Below are 24,362 nucleotides of genomic sequence, written 5' to 3' on the forward strand. Positions count from 1 at the left end.
GAATTTAGTTATGGCTTAGAGGAACAACCCTGATAATCCATCTAAATCTCATTTTTCTTAGCTGTAAAGTAAAGAGATGGACCAGATGATTTTAGATTTTTGGGACGTCCTGTTCAGACTTTTAAAATATCAGAATCATTATCCCAGGGAATCAGTAGATCTTTATTCAAATCTATTTCAGCTTTACCTTTAAAAAAAAAAAAAGGGGGCCCTCAGGAGAAAAATCATCTAAAATGGGATTAAGTTCATAGCAAATACAGCAAAACTTTAACTCAGAATTACCAGAAAGATTAGTTTGGAAGCATTTAACCCATTTACCTTCCATTTTTCTCAAGAAGTCTTGACACTTCTTACAAATTGGCCTACTGCAAACTGGCCAGCTCCAACTTAAATTTTGTTTTCATCAATGAGTTTCCAATTGCTCTATTTCTTTCCAGAACTTTCTCTATTCAAATTTGACTTCAAAATTTTACACATTTTCATCTTACTTTCACTTAGGTGTAATTTAGATACAGCTGAACAGTAGCAAGTACTATTAGCTTCTCCACTTTTTAAATATTCTTGCTCACTGTCAGCCCACTGGAAGTAGGATTTAAAGCCTTACATGTTGATTGATGTACCCCAAGTACTAGAATAGTACCTGGCACTTGGTAGGCACTGAATATATATTTACTGAAGGAGTGAAGCTCTGAATCACAGCTAAAGCACTATCTTAATTCACATTCCACAAACTATTTTAATCAATAAACCCTTAAAATGAGTCTTAAAATTTCATGGGTGACAGCAACTCTCCAACAAATAATGGATTGAAGACTTGGGAAACATGAGTTGCATGCAGAAAAAGCTGCTGTATCAAGAAATACATAAGGGAATTTCACATGGGAGATAATAAATATTTTCTTCTTTTGGTAGGTCCAATCTTTTTCTATTTTCATCTTCTCATTTGCAATCTGACTTACCTGTTTCTTTCAAAAAAAACTTAACATTTTATGTTGCTTAAATTTCACCCAAGAATACTCAGTGATTACTGCAGTTATTATAACATACAGAATTAGTGATTTCCCAACCCTGTTCTTTTCATTAATCCAAATTTACTGAAGTATTAAATGATATGAAAGGATGCATTAAGATTTTTACTACCACATTTCATCAATTTTAAGAAACATTCTTTCATATAATAACATCTCTGAACTTGGGAAGTATCTTACAATTGATGTATCTTAGCCTTGAGTTGTGGTTTAACTGGCAACATTTTTCCTAACTAGTGCATAAAATATTGTTGTCTCACAATCAATGCTGTCTTAGGGTAACATTAGGAGCTATAGTTCAAATCTTCAATTTCAAGCAACAATTTCCTTGTCCTCCCAGCCACTCTCCCAACATAAATACATAACTGAAATGTTAGGAAAAACTATCCAAACACAGTTCAATTTTATATAAAATATTTAATTTTTAAAACACAGGCTATTCATGTCACATAAATATCTTCAATTTTAGGTTAGCTGCTACGGTCAGCAGAATTATCAAGTGTGACTATTAAGAATAACTTAGATACTGTCACGTATAGGAAAGTCTAAAGCTCTAAGACTCACCATATTAAAATTCCAGATACTTGAATACTGTAGCTATTTTGCTAAATTTCAAAATATTTCTTCACTTCCTGCAATGTAGTTTTATTATAAGTTGTTAGTATTCAATATTCAAATAAAAGCAAAATAATTTTTCTTCATTTCTTTCTCCCCAACAACAAAAAAATTCCATCAAAAGACATCAACTCATTTTATAGCAGTAAAATGGTGAATTATTCACTTTAAACTATTCTTACTGTTACCAACCTATAATGCTTCCCATGTACTGTTTTGAAACGAAGGTTCACAAGTCAGATAGAGGGCACAGGATTAAAAGACTGACTTTAGAACTGGAGCCATTTCCATTTCATAACAGTTGTTCCAATTTAAGATTCCAATAAAAAAATAAGTTACCAGGAGAACAGTTAAAACAAAACGGTGAGTTGGCACAGCTCTCCTTTCCAGAGTCTGTTTTGCCATTTAGTGCTAATGGCAACACTGGTTATTTACCTTTGGTTCCTTTCTAGGATTATTATAATGGTATGTGTGTTTGAATGCACACAAAAAGTTAGTTAAACTTGACACCATTACAGTTGAAATAAGGGTTATCCATCATTCTAAAATGAACTAAAATAAAGTTACTCTAGGTGTGGCAGAAGAAGTTGTAGTAAACCTCGCAGAAAGTGAGAGAATAAGAGGGTTTTTTTTGCACTACTTTTTCTTTTTACTTCGGTAAATTCAACCTAAGCAATGTTTCTAGTTAACGAGTAAAATGAACAGTTAACTTTGTCTTAAAATGGCAACTGTATAACTTAAAATATGGTGTTCGCCATCCCTCCCCCCATGAACTTTAACAGAATTATGCCAATTCTGTTATTAAGCCTTGCTTCTATGCTACTGCCCTCCAATTATGCATGGCAAAAGGAAACAGGGACAATGTGGCAGCCTGAAAGAAAATGGTACTCTACAATTCTCATTTAGCTATTATTTTCAACCGTTTAAATGACACAACTTTTCGGAACTTTTTCTCAGAAGTAACAAAAGGTGCTGTTGGGAGTTGGACTCCCTTTCTTTGCTCTCACTCCCCTATCAGGAGAAGGTGGTAGTGGAAGGTAACACAGCCCAAAGAAAAGGAGAAAGTGTGATAGGCAGAGGGAATGGACCTAACAGGAACGGAGCAGGCAGCCCCTAGACACTGGAGAGCTCCCTGCCTCTTCAATACAATGCATTGATTCCCTTTAGAAGACAAATGGGTGTAAAGGTTAACTACTTTCTCAGACCTTAAGCTTACCTGTTAAGGCACTTACTTACCCTCCCCACCCCACCCATATTTTTCATATAAAACCCACTATTTCATTTGAATGCATTTTGCTAGGCTATGATAATCTGCAAAATAAAACAAAAATAACGTTGACCATTTTTTTTTTTATAAAACTGTTGCATCAAGAGAAAGGTTGTGTTTTATTTTCTGAAATGAGCACAAAGTACACCTTTCACAATAACACTGAAAGCAGGTGCAAAGACTGACAGTGACCTTTGACTAAAGGTAGCTTTGTAAAAAGAAAAATACCAAATAAATCAGTGCCCTTTCTGATTGTTGTAAAACTGGAGGGGGGAGGGGTTGGTTGTTTGTTACATAAAAGTTGGTCCAAACTTACAAAAAAGCACAAATGTGCATAGTTCAGAAGATCTGCAAGAGGGCCATAAAAGACTTTTATGTCCCTAAGATTAGCATCCACTTAAAACTGCAAGAATACAAAATAAAATTGTTAACTAGAATTTGTGAAGATGTACAATCAATAGATCTAGTTTTTTAGAGCATGAATTTAAGCAAAGGTGTTTTTTTTGTCTTTTTTTTTTTAAACTATTGTATGCAAGACCCTTTTCCACATAAAAATAAAGCTGTTGTTGAATTAATATTATTCAAGTCTCTTGGATCGCTGCCTTAAACTGCAGCTAGAAAAGTCTTTCCAGATAAAAACGATGTGCCTGAGGAAAAACAGATACTCAGTATGGTAACCCTCTGCCTCGACCTCTGCCAGTTGATGTGCTAATGTGTCCCCTGTATCCTTGTGAATACCCAGGTCCTTGGGCAGGAGAAGTCCAGGTCTGTCCATGCATGAGGCCAGGGCCACCTGGGTTTTCCTGTAAGTTACCACCATAGTTATAGTTGTGCATCTTTGCTGGCAAAGGATGAGTACTCTCTGGCCCTGTGGAAGGGTCACTGCTGTTTGCCAGGACTGCAATGGGGCCATGGCTATATTCAAATCTATGGTCCTTGTCTCCACTAAACAACATGGGACCTGTATTGAGGTAAATGTCTCCATATCCAGCTACTGAACTGGGAAATGACTCGGAAAAGGCAGAAGGCTGAGGTGGGCCACCAGAATGAGATGAAGTAGTACTGTAGTTATCCAAGGACTGAATATCTGAGTTTCCAATGAAGCTACGTCGTTCCAGTGGTGGAGCAGAGGCGCCTCCGAGACCATCACTGCTAACGTAAGGAGCAGAAGAGAAAGAAGAGGACCCAAAGTTGTCCTTGTAGTCTGAAGGGGGGACGTAAGTGTCTCCTGCTTGGTAGTCAATGCCACCTTCTCTTTTGGGATCATCCTGGGGCTGATGCTGAGCAAGGAGCTGTAACAGGGCTGCTTTCACTCCGGCATGAGGGTCAGTTAACGAAGAACTAGTGGTGGGTACGTGCTGGTTTTCTGTCCGATAATCTAGATCTTCCTCAGTGACTGGTGGTGGTTCAGGTGGTTCAGGAGGTCGCTGATCAGGAGGCAGAATACGAGGCCGATCTGGTTCTGGCGTGAGCTCCAATATCCTCAAGTCTTGGTGCTGGATGAGGTCATCTTGCCCTAAGTGAAACAAGGCAAAAAAAGAGAGTCAAAAGTTACCATGGAAAACAAAAACTTCAAAATAGTTAATGTTTTCTAAAGAGCATTAGAAGTTATATCTCTGGCAAACACACACACACACACACACACACACAAAACAAACAAACAAACCCAACCAACCAAACAAACAAAAACAACCCAAAAGTCAAATGAAAAAGAAAAAGGTATATATAAGTATTAAAATATCGCCTGCTACCATTTGAGTGTATGGTGACAGAAAAATTTTGTTGTATTTGACTTTTCAAAGGCATCTCACATGTACCTATTTACCGCCTGAAGAACAAAAGCTACTGTATACATAAGGTTTCTGCCTTGGTCAATCATCCTGCTGTAACTGGAGTGAAAGATTATTTCTTAACCACAGGTTCACGTGAGAAACGCTGATAGCATTCATAATGAGTTCTATCACTCACAGATAATTCGTTAAAGAATCAACTCCTAGGAGTACACAGACTAAGAAACCAACCTATAACCAGTGACCTGAGAATTTTCAGGACATCTCCTAGCAAAGCTACTAAACACTACGCATTATAGCTAATCATCAACAGCAAGGAAACGGTGTGAATGCAGCCGTGTTAGTGGTCTGCTATCTGCACACTCACCTGACACCGGAGTGCTAGGTTCCGGAGGCGGCCTGAGCTGTAAAGACGCTTCATGTCCCGATCCATTTTCCCGCTCTTCCAGTAGCACGTCTTTCTGCTTTGACTGCTGGGCCTTTATTAACTGAGTCAACAGAACCGCAAACGCACTCTGCACAGCAGCCTGGGCCGCGTCAGTCTCCACTTTAGGCTGGACGTTCTGGGAAGAAGGCTGAATTCCTCCCAGCGGTTTCGAAGACTCCTGTTGTGGTGTTGATGGATCTGTCTGTTTTTCACCTGTTGCCAAAATTCCAGCAGGAAGGTTTATTTTATTTAGCTGCTGTTGAGTCTCAGAGTTTACCTTAATGTTCAACACTGGGACAAAATCAGCCACACTAACACTTGTTTTAGATTGTAGTAGGTTTAGTAGGATTGCCAATTCACTGTGGTTTAACTGCTGTCCAGGGCCTGTTTTTACTAAAGACAAAATGTGTATTAATTAGAATTGCCATGATTCACAGCTCTCCCCACCCCACAGAATGGCTCTGTATTACCCTATTAAAATGTACATTCGTGGGACAGTGTTTGAGAAATACTGTGAAAAGGGAATCTCTTTCTAGTTCAATTTCATGTACATTTAAGATGTAACGGCACATAAATTAAAACAAAAAAGAAAAAGAACTGCAGTCCCTTTTGAATAAATTATCTTGAAGGGTAAATACTTCGAAAGGAAAACCAAGACCACCATTAGAACCCCATACTATAGACATGACCAGGAAACAGCACCTGAGAACGGGCACTGGATGATGATGAGGATGGCAACGACTACAATTTTAGGTTCCATTCTGAGCATTTTACATCCTTTATTCCTCACAACAACCTTATAAGGCATGCTTTATTATTGGCCCCATTTTTTTACTGAAGAAGAAACTGACATCCAGAGTGACTAAATAACTTGCTCAACAACTAGGCCCATGAGCCACAACTACTGAGCCTGCGCGTCTGGAGCCTGTGCTCCCAACAAGAGAGGGCGCGATAGTGAGAGTCCCGCGCACCGCGATGAAGAGGGGCCCCCGCTTGCCGCAACTAGAGAAAGCCCACGCACAGAAACGAAGACCCAACATAGCAATCAATCAATAAAAAAAAAAAAAAGACTCCTCATTTCCTCCTCTTCCCCTTTAAAGAATAAATAAATAAAATAAAATAACTTGCTCAAGGTCACAAACTCTGTAAGTGGCAGAGTTGAGATTTGAACCCAGGTATTCTGATTCCAAAGTCTGAACTCTTTTTTTTTTTTAATAAATTTATTTATTTTATTTTTTTATTTTTGGCTGTTTGGGGTCTTCGCTGCTGTGCATGGGCTTTCTCTAGTTGTGCGGGCTTCTCACTGCGGTGGCTTCTCTTGTTGCGGAGCATGGGCTCTAGGTGCGCAGGCTACAGTAGCTGTGGCTCGCGGGCTCTAGAGCGCAGGCTCAGTAGTTGTGGCGCACGGGCTTAGGTGCTCCACAGCATGTGGGATCTTCCCAGACCAGGGATTGAACCCGTGTCCCCTGCATTGGCAGGCGGATTCTTAACCACTGCGTCACCAGGGAAGTCCCCAGAGTCTGAACTCTTAACCACTCCCTGTACTGCTTATATAAAATAACACTTATTTTCTAAAAACCTAACCTTATCTTTGCAGTAAATTCAAACTGGGATTGTGTAGACTGTCTGATATAATGTCTTTCACTCAAACTGCTTTTTTTTTAAGTTAAGCACTCTTGGTAAATTAGGAACTCCTACAGAAGCATGCTTATCATGTACATATAAGTTGGCATTAATTCATGACCACTAAAACAGTTGTTTTTCTTTTTCTAATATTCAGTTTAGACTTGTTTAGACAGTTTAGACTCAGTTTAGACAGTTTAGATGGTTTACATACGTTCTTGTGCAAGTTTATCTGAGTCACAGGTAACAACAAGGCTCAAATGTACGTAATACCATAATATATATGCTAAGTGATAATACAGATACTGATAAGCAATTTCCATAACCACAGATGATAGACTAATAGTACTCCAAGATGAAAAAGTGATGATTAATGCTTTTTTAATATATTCTCTCTTTATATATTTTGAGATACTTTTTATTACTTCTTAACATTTTTAGAGTAATTCAAAACAAACTCTTGCAAGTTCTTCTTGTGATCCGCAGGTATTAATAAGGACCCATGCTTGTTTGCTACACCCCAAGTGCCAGTTTTCCTCATTTTCCCTTTCATTTCTCTATTAACAGAGGTAGTCTCCATGTGAGCTCAGAGAAGTACACTTTAACTGTGGTGTCTCATCTACACAGAAGGGGCATTTTTATTTCATGGCACTTATTGATGATGTAGAAAATGGAGCAAAGAGGATTCATTCCTATTTCAAAAAACTAGAACCCTCACTTCTTAATAGTGACAGTTTGAAAAGAGAAGGGAAGGAGGGAAGGAGGGAGGGAGGGATAAAATGAAATTCTAAAATTAACAGAGTTGTAAATATGCAAAGCTAAGAAACAATAACAAAATGAGCCCAGAATTCATTTTTTATCAGCTAAAATAGAGTGAAATAACTACCTCTATTCCACTAGGCTTCCTAGTGGAATAAGGACATCAGTTCCATGAAGAGAAGCAGAAATAAACACCTGGTAGTCTTATTAAGGAATATGACAACTGTTGCCTAGGACAAGTGACCACCATCCAAATTTCCTGTTACAACCATCTCAAACCCTTTTTCAGTAGTAGATGGTATATAAAACAGGTGACATAAACACAAACCAAGAAAACTTCTTGTTGCTTCTATCTTTCTCCAAATTTTACATATTTTTACCATGAAGAGAAATAATACTGAACTTGATATAGACAGCCCTCATTTTGTACAACAAATAAATGTGTTTTCTCCTAAGCTATATATACATCAAATATTTTCATGTACAAGGGGAATTCACTATTTCAAGAAACTCTGAAGAATACTTCTGAACAACAAATAACAATTAATTTTGGTTTTTAAAGTAACATGTATTAGCACTTTAATGTAGTCTGACCAAGGTCAAGTCTAAGCTTGTAGACTACATGGGAAAGCATTAAGGTAATCTTTTTCAAGCTTTCTCAGCTAATCTACTCTATATTTATATTTAACCACCAAAAGTTCAATCTGATCCATAGATCTGTTTTAATCAACTAACTGATCAGTCAATACTTACTCATCTCTTAATAAGTGCTGGGCTATTTTTCATGTTTAATAAAACACCACCTCCACACATACATGTATTTATTTCTTATCATCTCTGTCTTCATAAAAAAATTAAAGCTGAATGCTTTCTGGATTCTTGAGGCAAAATGAGGGAGTGGATTCCATTTTTTTGAAAGTCGTTAACTAAATGAGAGAATGAATTTAACAGCACTTCTGACAACATTGAAGAGGTTGGTTCCTCGTGAAGAAGCTTACGCTTATAACAGATTGAGTCAGACGAAGAAATTTAACTTTCCCCAAATACCTTCTTTATCATACTTCAAGTCACTTTTGGCACAATATCAGATTCCAGTCTGAGATTCTATAATATATTGGGAAATATATTAAAAGTGACCTGAGGACATTACAAACAGTATGAAAGAGCTTCTACTCTGATTCCTGGCTGTTTTACCTTTCTTCTTACTCCTGAAAAGCATCCACAGACATTGAACGCTGAGCCTCACAGAATAGTGTCAGTAAAAGACCTACTGACTCTTGCACTAGGGAAAAAAAGAAGACAGAGAAACCTGACCCATCACTAATCATATGTAATTTGATGCCTTCTTTATAAATTAATCTTACCTTGAGATTGCTTAATATTGTGGTGCCAGTAGCAGTGAAACATCTGTACTGGCACAATCAAATAACAAGGAAATGTTGAATTCAGTGTTCAACTTTTAGCCACAAGTGCTTTAACACTACAGCAATATAATTAACGCCAGCCACAAAACAATGTGAAGAAAACCAACCCATGCAAGTATTACTGACCAGGTGCTACATTCGAGTTGCCCTGAGATTTCAGTTGTGAAGACGGCAGCACACCCTGAGGCGTGTTAGTTCTGCTGTCATCCATGCCCAGAGACAAGTCCTTTCTGGGGGCTTTAATTGTGGAAACATCATCAGTCATGCCCATCTGCTTCTGTCTTCTTCGCTTTTTACTCCATAACTCATGACAATCTTGCCATAAAGGAAGGCTGGAAAAAAAAGTATTAAACTGTTTGTCAATGGCATTTCTTAACAACAACAACAACAAAATGATAGTATTTACTACATAGCCCCAAAGCTGCCACCCCCGCTCTCCCGCAAGCTATTCTTGAAGATTTCACACAAAGGCTTTGTAAACTCCTCCAACACAAATCACCCTTAATGTCCCCCTCCTTCAGGGCTTCACCTATACAGACAAACTATTTTTCTGTGGCTTCTGGATAATCAATGAATAATAACTTATTAAAACTATGAATGAAGAATATATGTTCACAAAAATAGGTTACTATTATCCTTGGTGCAATCTTTTAAAGCCAATTCTTATCATAGTACAACATACATTGACTAGGACATGGGGAAAAAAAGGTGAAAAATATGCCACTTGCAGAAACTAGACACGGAATTAAAAAGTAGCAAAGGTTAGGACATAAATTTGCGAAAAACCTTCTAGTACAAGCTTTTTACTTTTTGAGACCCTCTTATTTGCTTCTATAATCAAATGCTCTAGAATTAATCTGATGCTACAGAGGAGTTTCAAAAACAGACTGTAATCCAGGGACATCAGTCATCGAGAGTTCTGAATAACTAGCAACTATCAGAGTTATCCATAATTCGGAAACAATTCTACCTCGTGTAATTTCACAAAATTGAAACACTGCAGAATAACTTTTGTTTAAAGAAAGACAAATATTTGATTTATAAATATTTTCTTCTTACCCTAATAAAAAAAATCCAGTGGGAAGTTACTATGATATCTATTTTAAAGATAAGAAAATTGAGGCTTGGAAAGGTTAATAAACTTGCCCAGAATATCTATAAATTCCCTTAAGCAGCCCCAACCTGGTCTTCAACCTGGATACGTTTACCTCTAGGGATACATGAAGACTTTCTGAGGGAGTATACCTGGAATGGTTCTAAAAGAAATTCCATATCCATATGTCCTCTTTCCTAAAATTGATCTTTGAGAAGGGCCTGCATGTTCAGAAAGTTCTTTCACACGTCTTCTTTCACAATTAGTCTTATCTCATGTTATAAAATAAAGGCATATGCAACAATATGGTCAAATCTTAGCAATATAATATAATATTAAGTGGAAAAAAAAAAAGTCATTCCCAACAGATTACAAACAGCATGACACTCTTTCATAAAATTAAAAGCAACTAAAATTGTAAAATGTAACTTTTTATGAGTACATATAGATGGCAACAAAAAGTATATACAAAAGAAAACAGGGATGATGGTTACCTCAGGTGGAGGAGGGCAAGGGGGATAGGTCGTGGGCAGAGAGGGTATGATATGAGTAAAGTAGGTTATTGTCAAGATTCTAGCTTTTATTTGGTAAGTTCATGGCTGCTTATTAACATCATTTAAAATAACTAATTAAATTAAGTAACTAAAAGAAAAAAAGAGAGCCATGCATGGACTAATGATGAGTGACACAAGGATTATGATTAAACCAAGTCTATGCACCTGAGGTCCAAAAACAAAACAAAGGCATACCTCTCAGCCATCTTACTATGGTGCATTGCCTCAGCGTGTAAAAACCTCCTGGAGTAACAAACAAAGGGACAATTTGAAATATTGATATTGGGAAGCTTTAAGGCATCAAAAACCTGCCAAAGACTTTTCCTCTCTCTCTCTCTCTCTGTGTGTGTGTGTGTGTGTGTGTGTGTGTGTGTGTGTGTGTGTGTATTACAAGATGTGTAACCTTAGCCTCTGTTGGGGTTATTCTGAATTCAGACATACTGCAGTACTGCAGAGTGGGGGGACTAGAGTGATTTCATTTTTTTCCATCCTGATGTTCAAGGAATGCATTGCTCTTGTGGGAGAGTCCCATGAGAATAAAGCAAAGAAATCCACTAAAAAGGGCTTTTGTTCCCTCCCACAATTAAAACGTAAGAGATTCTTTATGGATGATCTCAACAGTAGGAAAGATAAACATTACCCAACAAATAGCTACACAGGATAGATAGGCTAGTGATGTTGACTATTAGATGTACCAGGAATGTTTCCAGGACAACCAAATTTTTAATGTGTTCTTTTCTAAAGGTTCAAATACCGGCTCAGCCACTTACTTATTGTGTCTCATAGGCAAGTAACTTGACCTCTGTGCCTCAGTTTGCTTATCTTTAAAAGTGGGGTTAACAAGACAATCTACCTTGTGGAGTACAGGTAATATATGTTAACATATGTAAGCGCTTGGACAGTGCCTCTCACATAGTAAGCATTGTATTCATGTTTTATCATTCAGCAAGGTAGTTTAAAAGTATTTTTTTATCATATCATATCATGAAATATTTATTCCAATTACGTTGATCATATTTATCTTATGAATTGTTTGATGCTGTTAAGAAAAAATAAAATTACAGACAAGCTGCTGGCCTAATTCACTTCTTAGCAATACATACTCTTTTCATTAAGTACATTAAAAAAGTGTGACAGGACATCTAATAAAATTAATGGAGGGTTTTTTTTTTTATTATCCCCCACTCATTTGCTTATTCCTAAAAAAAAACTGATAACGAGTTTAATACACATAGCTATTTCCCAAAGGAATACCAATGCCTTTCTTCATGGCCCTTACCTTCACATTTTATCATTTTAACTACCCATTACATGATAAAATAATAATGAGATGTTATATTGTTTATGTAATTTTTTATTTAAATATCACATCAATATCACTATAATTTCAACCTGATTGCTTTAGTGATGTACTTAACAAAGATGTACTATAATTTATTGCTGGTTTACAGAATGTTTACCAAAATGTGTACTAACATATTTATTTTTAATGCAGAAGTGCAGTTGGGTGTGTTCTGATAGAAGTTAAGTGAATTTAGGTGATGTGTTTGACAATATGAACAGAATTTCCTATTATGTGGCAAACATTTTCCATAAATTGAATGGGATACATCTACAGTTCCAAGATTTTGACAAAAGCATATATTTTTAAAATGTAATAAGAAACACAATTTAGCAAATGGATTGCTTAAGTAGCACTGAAATTACATGTTGACTTCCTAACCTCTTCTAAGTATACTGGATTAAGAAAATGCGAATAAAAGAAAAAGCAACAAGTATAAGAAGAAGTCATGTAATAAATATTGGTAAATCCTCTTCGGTTTATTTTCTTAAAATTTGAAAAAAAATAAATGATTAATGACTGGATAAGAAATCTTTTGGCAAGTCATGTGGTTTCCAATTCTTTACTGTCAAGAAAATTAGAGAAAGAATCTTAAGTTGACATCTGAAAGGTCATTAAAATAATTTTTGATGACAGAGCACTGTGATTTTTGGGACATAATGTAGAAGAAGTTCAAAGAACTCAGTGATTTAACTATGACAAAACTCCATCCAGTCTCAAATGCTTATTTAAAAGAGCACTTACAAAAATTTTTAAATTACAATTAATGTGGAACTATATCTCACTCTAGAATAAGTAATATTAATTAATAGATATGCAAATTACTTGAGGAAAAAAAATCTCAGCGCAATTTCATTAAGGTTGCATCTCCAACAAAATTTACTAATTTTTTCTTTTTTTTTAACTGAAATACACACTACTAATACATGCAATAATTTAATCAAGAAAAAAAGAGCTTTGTAGTCAGAGGAAATTTTTAAATTAAATTTCCATTTATATACATGTATTTGTTTTAAAGAAGTACTATAGGGTAATCAATAAAATACTTTCAAGCATAAATATATGCTACATTAAAAACGTGCAGAAGCAATGTAAGTTCACACACATACACACACACACAAACCCAACAATGTCCTATTGTTGAACAGTTTGTTCATACATTTTCTGAGTGAATGTTGATGAATATCAAATGCTAAGATATTTTGATTCCACTAAATACATTTACAAGATGATGTAACTGCTCTATTTTAAAGTGTCTACACTTATACACTGAAAATTATACCTTTTGCAACTATTTGAACCCTTGATTTTAAAAATTTAGATGTCTATTTAAAATGTGTTCAGTACAGTTTTACCAGAATTCTTTCATGTGGACCACTTAAACCAAGATATCAATTTAGTACTACCAATAATGGGAGAAAAATGACATTATATTCCTCTTGATGTGATACAGCAGGAAGCACATTTCACTACCCTAGGTAGCATTCTTGCCAAAAAAACAAAAAAACACTAATTACTAATGATGAGGAAGTAGTTAAAGCCAGACTGTAGAATGCTTTACAAAACAGCTAGCTCTTCAAAATGTCAATGTTGTAAGAAGTCTTCCCCAGAGACTGAAGAGACATAACAACTAAATGAAATGTGTGAGCTTGGAATAAATTCTTCATCCGAAAAAACCAAAACCAAAACCAAGACAAAACAAACAGAAAAACAGACTACAAAGGAAACTATTGTGCCAACTAGAGAAATCTGAATATAAACTATTAGCTAACACAATGTTAAATTTCTTATGCTTTATAATGATATTGTAGTTATACAGAATAAAGTCCCAGTTCTTATAGATAACATGGTGAATTATTTATAAGTGAAATATCATTCCCACAATATAATATGCAGATAGTTCAGGAAAAAAAAGATATGGAGTGATAACTAAAATTTGGACACATTTAAGTGTTGAATCTAGATGAAGAGTATATGACTGCTCATTGTAATATTCTTCCTATTTTTCTGTATAGAGTTGAAATTTTTCCAAATCAAAAGTTTAAAAAAATTCTTTAAAGGGGTACTAAAGCCAAAGTTTCAAGACTGCTGATATATACTGATAAGCAAAAAAATCCATGAAACAATTCAACAGTGAACGATTCAGGTCCCTCAACATGTCAGATGATAGATCCTTTTTGCCTTCCAAATCATCCCACAAAGGCTATTCACATACAATTCAGTAAAAACTAAAGCCAAATATGATGGTCTCATAGGAACTATAATAAGACCAATCTAACCAATTAAGTGGAAGAGCCAGGATTTGAACTCCAAATCCCACGTCTGTTCCTTCACAAGATGCTAATTGTTACTACATGGACACATTTTATTATTATAGGGACAGGCTTGTTTTTGTGACACTCATCATCATTTTTAAAATCACTAAGAAAATCTCTACAAACTTTCTAGAACCTATCAAGGAGAACCAAATGGACTGCTCTGTCCCCTTCCCCAAATCAATCCTAGAGAAATTACAGGAGCCACAAGGGAGTGAAGGTGCAAGAACCCAGCCATTCTGACGCCCAGACTCTGTGCGTTCCCCGCCTCCCGACACCCACCCCCCGCCATCAGACAGTAGACTCATTCCATACAGGCTTTTGACACGAATATTTTTATTCAATGACAAGAATTTCCTACTGTAGAGTCTGCTAAGGAGTATTTCAGACCCTCTTTTTTGTTATAGAACTAACTTGAATTTGAGAGCTGGCTTCACCCTTTACTAGATTTGTATTCTTGGGCAAGTTTCTTAACCTCTCTGAGCCTGCTTCCTTCTCTGTAAAATGGTGATACTACTGCTCACCTGTTAAGATTATAAAGATTAATGTAATACATGAGAAGTGCTTAGCATAGCACTCAAAATTTTAGCTAAGCAACTAGTGTTGGCAGAAACAGTACTACAGTAGCAGCAGCAATGACATTTTTTTTAGGGTGGAAACATATTAATAAAATTAACTAGAGGAAGGCCGCTTTTGCTAGTCCTATGGTTAGCTGAACATAAAGCAAGGCTCTGCATTCTAGATGTGCAAATTATGTACACTATTGCTATTCTGTTCCTTTTGATTTATTCTTTCTTTTGACTTAACTAATCATGGAATAGCTTCTGACAGCTATATACTGATGTTACTAATATTGTCCAGACTCTGCATATAGTAAGAAGTCACTTACTCCGGTGGAGGCATTTTTGAGGGTTCCACATCCCGCAGGAACTCACACTGAAGAGCCTGCTCTGCAGTGCAGCGCTTACTAGGATCCAAGGCGAGCATGTAATCAAATAAGTCTAGTGCAGCTGCAGGAATACTGGCATGAGAGGATTACAAAAGTCACGCATGTTCTTCGACTCAAGCTTAATGTTTCTTTAGGAGCTTATTTTAAGTATTAGCATTTTATAACATGTTTGTGATACTTCATTCCAGTAAGTTCCAAACATTCCTTTAAAGAAATATTTATTTTTACATAATTTTATAATTATTATTCTAAATAATTTGAAAATTGGCAAACAATAGTATATTTTACTGCTCTATGGGCAATTTGCTGTCTTAACATAAATTAAAAACTTAACGGAATAGTTTCCTACAACAAAGTAAAACACTCAGTTCAAGTATCTTGTAAGCTGTTTCATTAAAATTTTAAATGGTATTATTTAACTTTTCAGGTAAACTCCAAAGCACTGATTTCATAATGATGGTGAAATGGTAATTTGCATGTAGCAAAGGGAACTCAAAATTAAATGACATAGAAGAATTGTGATAGGTCGACCTTAGGTCAACAGAGGCTACAGTGACATTTAGAATTCTCAAGAAATAACTTAAAAAAAAAATCAACGCAATATGGATGTTTAAGCATCCCCTTCTTACAAAACAAATTCTTCTCTTAACTTTCGACGATATTGCTTCTTTGGTTTCATGGTGTTGAAATATGGTAGTTTGATTACATCAGGCCACACTGCAGGACATGGACTTCCACATATACGGCTGAACAACACACAAAAAGAAGTACATCAATATAAACTACACAGAAAAAAATCATACATACAACTGCTATACAAAACATCAACTCATTTTTAAATATACAAATGTTGAAGTCCTGATACAATGCATAATAGTTTCATTAAATATTTTAGTCATCCCAAATCAATTACTTGTTTTAAGAATTCAATTTATTTTCAGTGAATGCTTCTAACACTCCAAACATTCCAATTCCTAGAAAGAAAACCTTCATATCTGCAAAATCAAATCTTAAAAACACAGGCAACACTCAAAATATGTTGAGCATATTTTGAACCAAAATTTAAAATTTTCATGCCAATAAACTGAGGAACTAGAGTTTAGTATATGTCTTTCTCTGGTTTTATAGGTACCTAATCATCACCTCTTATGAATATAATGAAGTTTGCAATAATAGCAGAAAAGATTTCCTACACCGAAGAAGCTAACTGAACTGTAGACTGCTGCTGAATTTGATCAACAGAGGACCCTAAAAGTCACATTCCTGAAACACAGAAGTTCTTCAGTTTCAGTAGTGCCTCTGATTTCAAGGTATTTAGAAATTTTAACTGCTTTACTCTCTATATCTTGAAATCCCTCATTATTTTTATATTAATTAGTAAGTCCTTGTTATGGTAAACTGAAGAAATGCTATAACAAATAGATAGCTCTAGCTGGTAAACATTTAAAGCTAATGATTTGGTAATATGTAGATGAAAAATTGGTTAAATATGCTTAACCTGAATATACTGAATCTCAAGAATAAATGTACATTGTATATAAAATTATCAGCTAGTCTTCACATAGAAAAAGAAAAGGTCCATGCATCACTGACTAAAAGTAAAAATATTCCATATATACATAAATATAAATACATGCACCAATGTACATAAGCAAGTGACAACTAAACTTGCCAGACATCCTTTAGTGGAGCTTAAGAACACTATGTCAGAAACACATTTGCACAAGGCAACCTCTCATTTTTTAAGCTGTGTCACTGAAATTGTATTTTGTTTCAATACATTTTAGGATTTTTTTAAATCCAAGCTTTTTAAAAGGCTTTAAGATCTTACTCTTCGTACATGCCTGTCTCTTCTTCTTTACAATCTCATTCTCACAAGCTCCTGAAAAGGAGCGAAGAAGACCAAGCTCAGGAGCGTGGCTCTCTATGATCTGGTCCCAGACTGGCTTCCTAGTCTCATCTCCCAATTCATCTCTCTCCACAGACCAACCACTCCTCCACGTCTCTGCTCATGTTCCTTCTTCCTAGATTCTACCTAGCTCAATCCTTGTCATTCCTGAAGATGCAGATCAAAAGTAATCTACTCAACAATGTTTTCTGTATCCTCACTGTCCACAATGGTCACTTTTTGCATGCTCCTTGTTTCTTTTGACACTATTTCATCCTGCTTTATATTTTAGTTGTTTACATGTCTTTCTCTTACTAAATTACAGTAAGAGAACCACTCTCTCACTTTTGTATACTACATAATATACCCAAGTAACTAGATGAATATAATCAATCCCTGGCAGATTGATGTGCACCATAACAGAAGTATAAAATATAATGGAATAAAGAAAATGAAGGATACTTTCAACTACAGAAATACAAGAAAACGTACTCAAGTTAGAGAAGAGGTGCAGAATTTTGCCTACAACTCAAAGGATAAGTAAACAATCGACAAGTGGGAAAGGGAATAAGAGAACTATGTTACTGGCAAAGATTAGTGCATAGGCAAAGTCATGGAAGTAGCAAAGTATAAACATTTGTGGGAGGAAGACTAAGGAAATCAGTATAGGTGGAATTTAGGGCTAAGGGAGGTTTAGTTGGAAGCATTAGACAGGGGCCATACAACACAGTTTCAAGAGGCAGTCTGCCTAACTATAATGAAGACAGACTTTGAAAACAAACTTTAGAACTGAATCCTGTCTGTGATATTGGTGAAATTGCACTGCTTAGAATCTGTTGCTCTTTTGTAAAATGGGGATTAATTTTACTTTGGACCTGTGAAATTAAATGAGCTAGCACCTGGCTCATTAATAGCCTTATAATAAAAATCAGTTTCATTACCTCTTAGCTAAAGAGTTTTAATTATTTTATGTGTTCTGGGAAGATAGTTGAATGGGAAAGTTATCTAATTGGTAGCAGCATACAGGGTGAAATAGACATTCTAAGACAAGGAAAAGTTTTAGAAATTAGGGAAGCAGACATGACAGCAATTGATAATTGCATATTGGCAAAATCAGTGCCTGATGGTCAATTAGCTATTCCCAAATCATTTACTGAAGACATTTTGAAATGCATCATATGCTAAATCCCTAAATATCTGAGGTCTGTTTTGAGAATCTATTTTGATTTACTGATTTATCTACTCTGGTGTCAATATCATATGATACCTTTACATTTTTTATAAGACTTACAGGACAAACCCCTCTATCTATTCATTCCGCTAATCATTCTTTTCAGTATTTCCTTACAGATGAATTGTAGAATCAATACTGTCACACTCCAAAAGTAAGAGAATCCTGTTGGGATTCCACTGCTGCTCTGAATTTATCAGTTTAGAAAGGATTGCTATCTTTACAAAGCTTAATATTTCCATTTTTATACTTCCTTTGGTTTTATACAGGCATACCTCATTTTATCGTGCTTTGTAGATTTTTTTTTTTTTTTTTTTTTTACAAACTTCAGGTTTGTGGTAACCATGCATCAGAAAGTCTATTGGTGCCATTTTTCCAACAGCATTTACTCACTTTGTGTCTCTGTGTCACATTCTGGTAATTCTCACAGTATTTCAAACCCTCCATCAGCCAAAAGACTACAACTTGCCAAAGGCTCAAATGATGGATAGTATTTTTAGCAATACAGTATTTTAAAATTAGGGTATACACACATAATGTTATTGCACACCTAATAGACTACAGTATAGTGTAAACATAACTTTATATGCACTGGGACACCAAAAATTTGTGTGACTCACTTTATTTTGATATTTGCTTTATTGTGGTAGTCTACAACCAAACCTGCAATATCTCTAAGGTATACTTATAAATTTCTTCAATTAGATCTTTTATATTTCCTTTTATGGGTTTTACTTTTTTGCTTTTTGAATGTGTTCCTATCCCTAATACATTTCCTAAGCAATAACTAGAAGAGTTTTGTTATAGGAAATGGCTGAAATTTGACATAAAAAATTTAGATCGCCATCTGAGATCCTATGGTTCCTAACACAGTTTTCTTTTAACAGTTGTTTCTTTGAGGCTTTCCAGGTTTATTATCATCACCTATAATCAAAATTCATCTATATTTTTTCAAACATGTATTCCTCTTTATCATCGTGGTATGCTACATTATGTGGCAATTTCCAAACAATGTTAAAATGCTAATCATGCCACACAATGCTAGGTAATTTTGTTTGGTTTCTTATTTTAATGGGAGTACTTTCATTGTTTACCACTGGGAAAGATGATAACTTTTAGTTTGAGAAACACAACACACAGTAAAGATATTCACAGACACATACAAATTCACATATACCTCCTGCTTAGAAAGCATTGATTTATTCCTTTTGACTATGGGTTTTATTTTTGTGGCTTTTAAATTTTAAAAGGATACTTCTTTAGTTCTATCAGTTTGATTTTTAGAAACTCTATTATAATCATCACCTGCATTTCCTTCCCTGAGTTACTAATGTCATGAATTATATTTATGACATTAGTAAGAGATTAAGAGATTTTCCAATTAAGAGATTTTTGAATATTTAGTCATTCATACATTCAAAAGAGGAATACCACTTGGGCCTAATCAAAGTACTGTTATTTTAGTGTAATGCTGTATTCTACTTTTTAGTTGGTATACATCAGCAGTTTGCAAAAATGGGGTCCAAAGACCACTCGGTGTCCCCTAGACCCTTCAGGGGTCTGGAAGGTCAAAGGTATTATTAAGACATTATTTATACTTTTCAATGTGTTGACTTTGCACTGATGGTATTAAGCCAGTAGTGGGTAAAACTACTGGCACCTTAGCATGACTTGAGGCAGTGGCACCAGACAATTAGCAGTAAATACTCTTCACTACCACATAATCTTGGTGGGGAGACAGGGGGACAGTTTCACTTAAGAAGGTACTTGTTGAAGCAGTAAAAATTATTATTATTAAACCCTTACAATTGAGTACGTATCTTTTCAATATTCTTAGCAATGAAATAGAAAATACTCATAAAGCACTTCAGTTGCACAACAAAGTGATAGTTATCTTGAGAAGCACTTGTGCAATTATTTGAGTTGCAAGCTGAAGTAGCTGCTTTTTTCATGAACCACCATTTTTACCTGCAAAAACAACTAACAAACTATGGTCATTCATACTTGGGTATTTGCCAGACATTTTCTTAAACAGGAACAAAGTCAGCTTATTACTTCAAGGAAGACAATTGCAGCATTTACTGTCAATTATAAAATTCAAGCTTTCAGGAGAAAATCAGAATACTAGAAGACTTATATCTACACCATGAACTTGACAGCTTCAAAATAAATACCTAAAGGCTTTTCTGATGAGATTAGTGGTCATAACAAATACTATATAATGAAATGTTACACTTTAGAAGATCTGCTCAATTCAGTGATCCAATATTATCAAATGATCAATACATAATGTTATAAAATCATCACAGGTAAAAGATCTATTCAGAGTGTAAGATAAACCAATGGATTTCAATATATTAGAGTACAAAATCTGTGGTTACAGACTGCACATTACGACTAACCTGTAAAAAAAAACTGCCACTTACTGAAGTTTCAAGGAAGAATATGCACAATTATCTGAAAAGACTATTGAAAACAGCATACCACAGATGTTTATGCAGATGTTTAAGACAGACATTAAAAGATTTATAAAAATGTGAAACAATGCTTTTCATTTCACCAACATTTATTTTAGTTTGGGAAATATAAACTTTTTACAATTAAAATGTTATGTTAATATATTGTTTTAAAATGAATTAATAAATATTTTTACGTCTCAGTTTTAAATTTCAATACATACAATCAACATAAACAAGCTCCTGGGATCTTTCACAATGTTTAAGAGTATACAGAAGAGACCAAAAAGATTAAGAAGTACAATTCTAAAGAAATTTTTATGCTATTGATTTATGAAGGTATACATGCTTCACTTTTTAAAATATGGAAACTTTCCTTCTTTTCCTATATTCTGGAACAACCAAAGCCTATGCCTTTAAAGTTGTAAAAATTTTACCTGTGTGACCTGAGGCTTTGTGTATGTGTGCGGGGACTTCTTCTCATTCCAAATCTACTTTTAATTTCTTCCATGATTGTTTTTTATTCCATAAGCAATATACATTGTGTGATATAAAGGTTCTTTCACTGGCTGCCAGAACACTTAAGAGTTAAAAGTGTTACTCTCATGTAAAAACATTTTTGCTCTCATTCATCCCTTTTTTTGCCCCCACCTATGTTTTTCTCTCTCTTTGCCATTACTTTTACTTCATGCTACTTCTTATCACAAAATTTTTGTAATCTGCCTGAAGTATTTTCTGGAACCAGGTAAAGTACAAATAACTTGACCACTGTAGTGTGAAGCTCTTTAAGACAGATTCTCATTAGGATTACCATCCTTGATCCATTTATATGTATTTGTACAAAGTAGATCCTAGAACTCATCATTCCTGAGGCTTTAGATTGCGGAAACATTCCAGCATTACCGCAAATAAGATGAGAGGAAGAAGTAAATATGTACTAGGAAACACGTTAATTTTTACAATCCTAAGCACGTTATTTGTCCTGTTTTACTTGTGAAGAAAGAAACTTATAGCATTATGGAACTTACCCTAAGTCCAAGAGCAGGAAGTAGCTGAGCTGGCATTAGAACCCAGGCCTGTAAGATTCCAAAGCCTGCCCCTTTCAATATACTCTGCCACCTCCTTCAAATCAAGGAGACGTGTCTCTTTTACCAGAAACGTCCTTTTTTTCTTCATGTTTTAAAAATAATTAATGCTATAAAATCAAAATTGAAGCATCTTTTTTTGTATTATTATAAATACTTGATATCTTACCAAAACCCAAAGACATTTTGAAACATATAAAGTAGAAAGTAAAACAGTCCCTTCCCTAACCCTCTCACAAATCCATGTTCAGATTAACAATTCCAGACTCTTTTGATGTGTTTGTCTCACCCATGTGGGACCAAACCAAACACAGCCTTCTGTAAAACTGCTCTTTTCACGTGACAGTGTTGCTTTTGCATATCAACATCTCCAGATCTACCATTTCCTTTTTAGTAACTGTACAGTATGCCACTAACTGGATGGCTTGAGCTTTCTTTTTGTTTCCCATACGGTTCCCTAACTGACTTAACACGTCCATAAAATCATCCAAACACGCTCATGCCTCAGGATCATGACTCTGCTGTTCACTCAGCTCTCTGCTCAGATGGTACCTATGGGAGAGATTTTCCCTGGCTCCATGCCCAGCGCTGCCTCCTATCGTCTTCTATCCCCTGCACTCATCACCACCTGATGTATTTTATTAATTTGTTTGTTTTCTCTGTCTCCCCCAACAAGAAAGCAGAAAAAGTTGTGTGCCAGTTACTAGGCACTGGGGATACAATTCCCAACCTCCACTGTATCCTCAGTACTGGTTAAGTGGTACACAACCAGCAATCAATAAATACTATTCAATTAACTCCCTGATTTGAAATGTCTACTGTATTATATTCTGAGGTCCATATGAACTTTCTTTACTTCTGAATTTCCCATATAATTCCACTAATTCATCTGTGTATCTTGTGCCAGTACAAAATGGTTTTAGTTACTAAAATTTTGATTTAACATATGATATGCCAAATTGTCCTTCTTTTTAAAGAATTTTCCTAGCTATTTTCAGGTTCATGCCTCCAGATAAACATTAAAATCAACTGTTGTTTTAAAAAAGTCTTTTGAAATTCTCATTAGGACTATAATGACTAATATACGATGAACTGCCATCTTAAAAAAAAAAGGGGCGCAGGCAGAACCCAGGGCACGCAGATCCAATAGTGCCTGGTTCAGGTTCTTCTCCCTAAGAATGGTGGCTTCCACAGCGTCCTGGGTTTTACACCCCACTCATCTTGAGAAGGCTTCCACGCATCCTGGAGGAGGGCACGGCCACAGCACTGGTTTTGCATTTTCAAGAGTCGCTGGGCGCCCTCACACTTCTCCTTGGCCAACTGGCGAAAAAAGTGGCTCACACCGTCCAGAGTCACATTGCTGCTGCTGAAATAGAAGCCCAGAGAGAGCCGTGCGGCTGACAGGGTCTCGGTGCTCCGGCCGGGTGTCAGGCCTGTGCCTCTGAGGTAGGAGAGCCGAGTTCAGGACACTGGTCCACCAGAGACCTCCCGGCTCCACATAATATCAAATGGCAAAAGCTCTCCCAGAGATCTCCATCTCAACACTAAGACCCAGCTCCACTCAAAGACCAGCAAGCTACAGTGCTGGACACCCTATGCCAAACAACTAGCAAGATAGGAACACATCCCCACCCATTAGCAGAGCGGCTGCCTAAAATCATAATAAGGTCACAGACACCCCAAAACACACCACGGGACGTGGTCCTGCCCACGAGAAAGACAAGATCCAGCCTCATCCACCAGAACACAGGCACTAGTCCCCTCCATCAGGAAGCCTACACAACCCACTGAACCAACCTTAGCCACTGGGGACAGACACCAAAAACAATGGACACTACAAACCTGCAGCCTGTGAAAAGGAGACCCCAAACACAGTAAGTTAAGCAAAATGAGAAGAGAGAGAAACACACAGCAGATGAAGGAGCAAGGTAAAAACCCACCAGAACAAACAAATGAAGAGGAAATAGGCAGTCTACCTGAAAAAGAATTCAGAGTAATGATAGTAAAGATGATCCAAAATCTTGGAAATAGAATGGAGAAAATACAAGAAACGTTTAACAAGGACCTAGAAGAACTAAAGAGCAAACAAGCAATGATGAACAACACAGTAAATGAAATTAAAAATTCTCTAGAAGGCATCAATAGCAGAGTAACTGAGGCAGAAGAACGGATAAGTGACCTGGAAGATAAAATAGTGGCAATAACTACCGCAGAGCAGAATAAAGAAAAAATAATGAAAAGAATTGAGGACAGTCTCAGAGACCTCTGGGACAATGTTAAATGCACCAACATTCGAATTATAGGGGTCCCAGAAGAAGAAGAGAAAAAAAAAGGGACTGAGAAAATATTTAAAGAGATTATAGTTGAAAACTTCCCTAATATGGGAAAGGAAATAGTCAATCAAGTCCAGGAAGCACAGAGAGTCCCATACAGGATAAACCCAAGGAGAAACACGCCAAGACACATATTAATCAAACTATCAAAAATTAAATACAAAGAAAAAATATTAAAAGCAG

At 35.9% G+C, this 24,362-nt stretch overlaps 1 protein-coding gene across 4 annotated transcripts in view; it reads right to left on the bottom strand.

Moving 5' to 3' along the window:
• Positions 1-1,425: 1,425 nt before the first annotated feature.
• The window catches only part of CDK13 (cyclin dependent kinase 13), a 113,700-nt gene continuing 90,763 nt past the window's right edge, over positions 1,426-24,362 (bottom strand). For 2 of the 4 annotated variants that reach the window (XM_082399712.1, XM_082399709.1), the window contains 5 exons: positions 15,816-15,932; positions 15,127-15,258; positions 9,060-9,265; positions 5,068-5,520; positions 1,426-4,426 (listed from right to left, as the gene is read on the bottom strand). In XM_082399712.1, coding sequence (XP_082255838.1) covers positions 3,576-4,426; positions 5,068-5,520; positions 9,060-9,265; positions 15,127-15,258; positions 15,816-15,932 — 1,759 coding nt within the window. In that variant the 3' untranslated portion in view covers positions 1,426-3,575. The remainder of the gene's footprint in view (positions 4,427-5,067; positions 5,521-9,059; positions 9,266-15,126; positions 15,259-15,815; positions 15,933-24,362) is intronic. The other 2 variants (XM_082399711.1, XM_082399710.1) reach the window with 2 other exon arrangements.

Source organism: Balaenoptera borealis, assembly GCF_965194805.1.
Source record: "Balaenoptera borealis genome assembly, chromosome: 7".
NCBI lineage: Eukaryota > Metazoa > Chordata > Mammalia > Artiodactyla > Balaenopteridae > Balaenoptera > Balaenoptera borealis.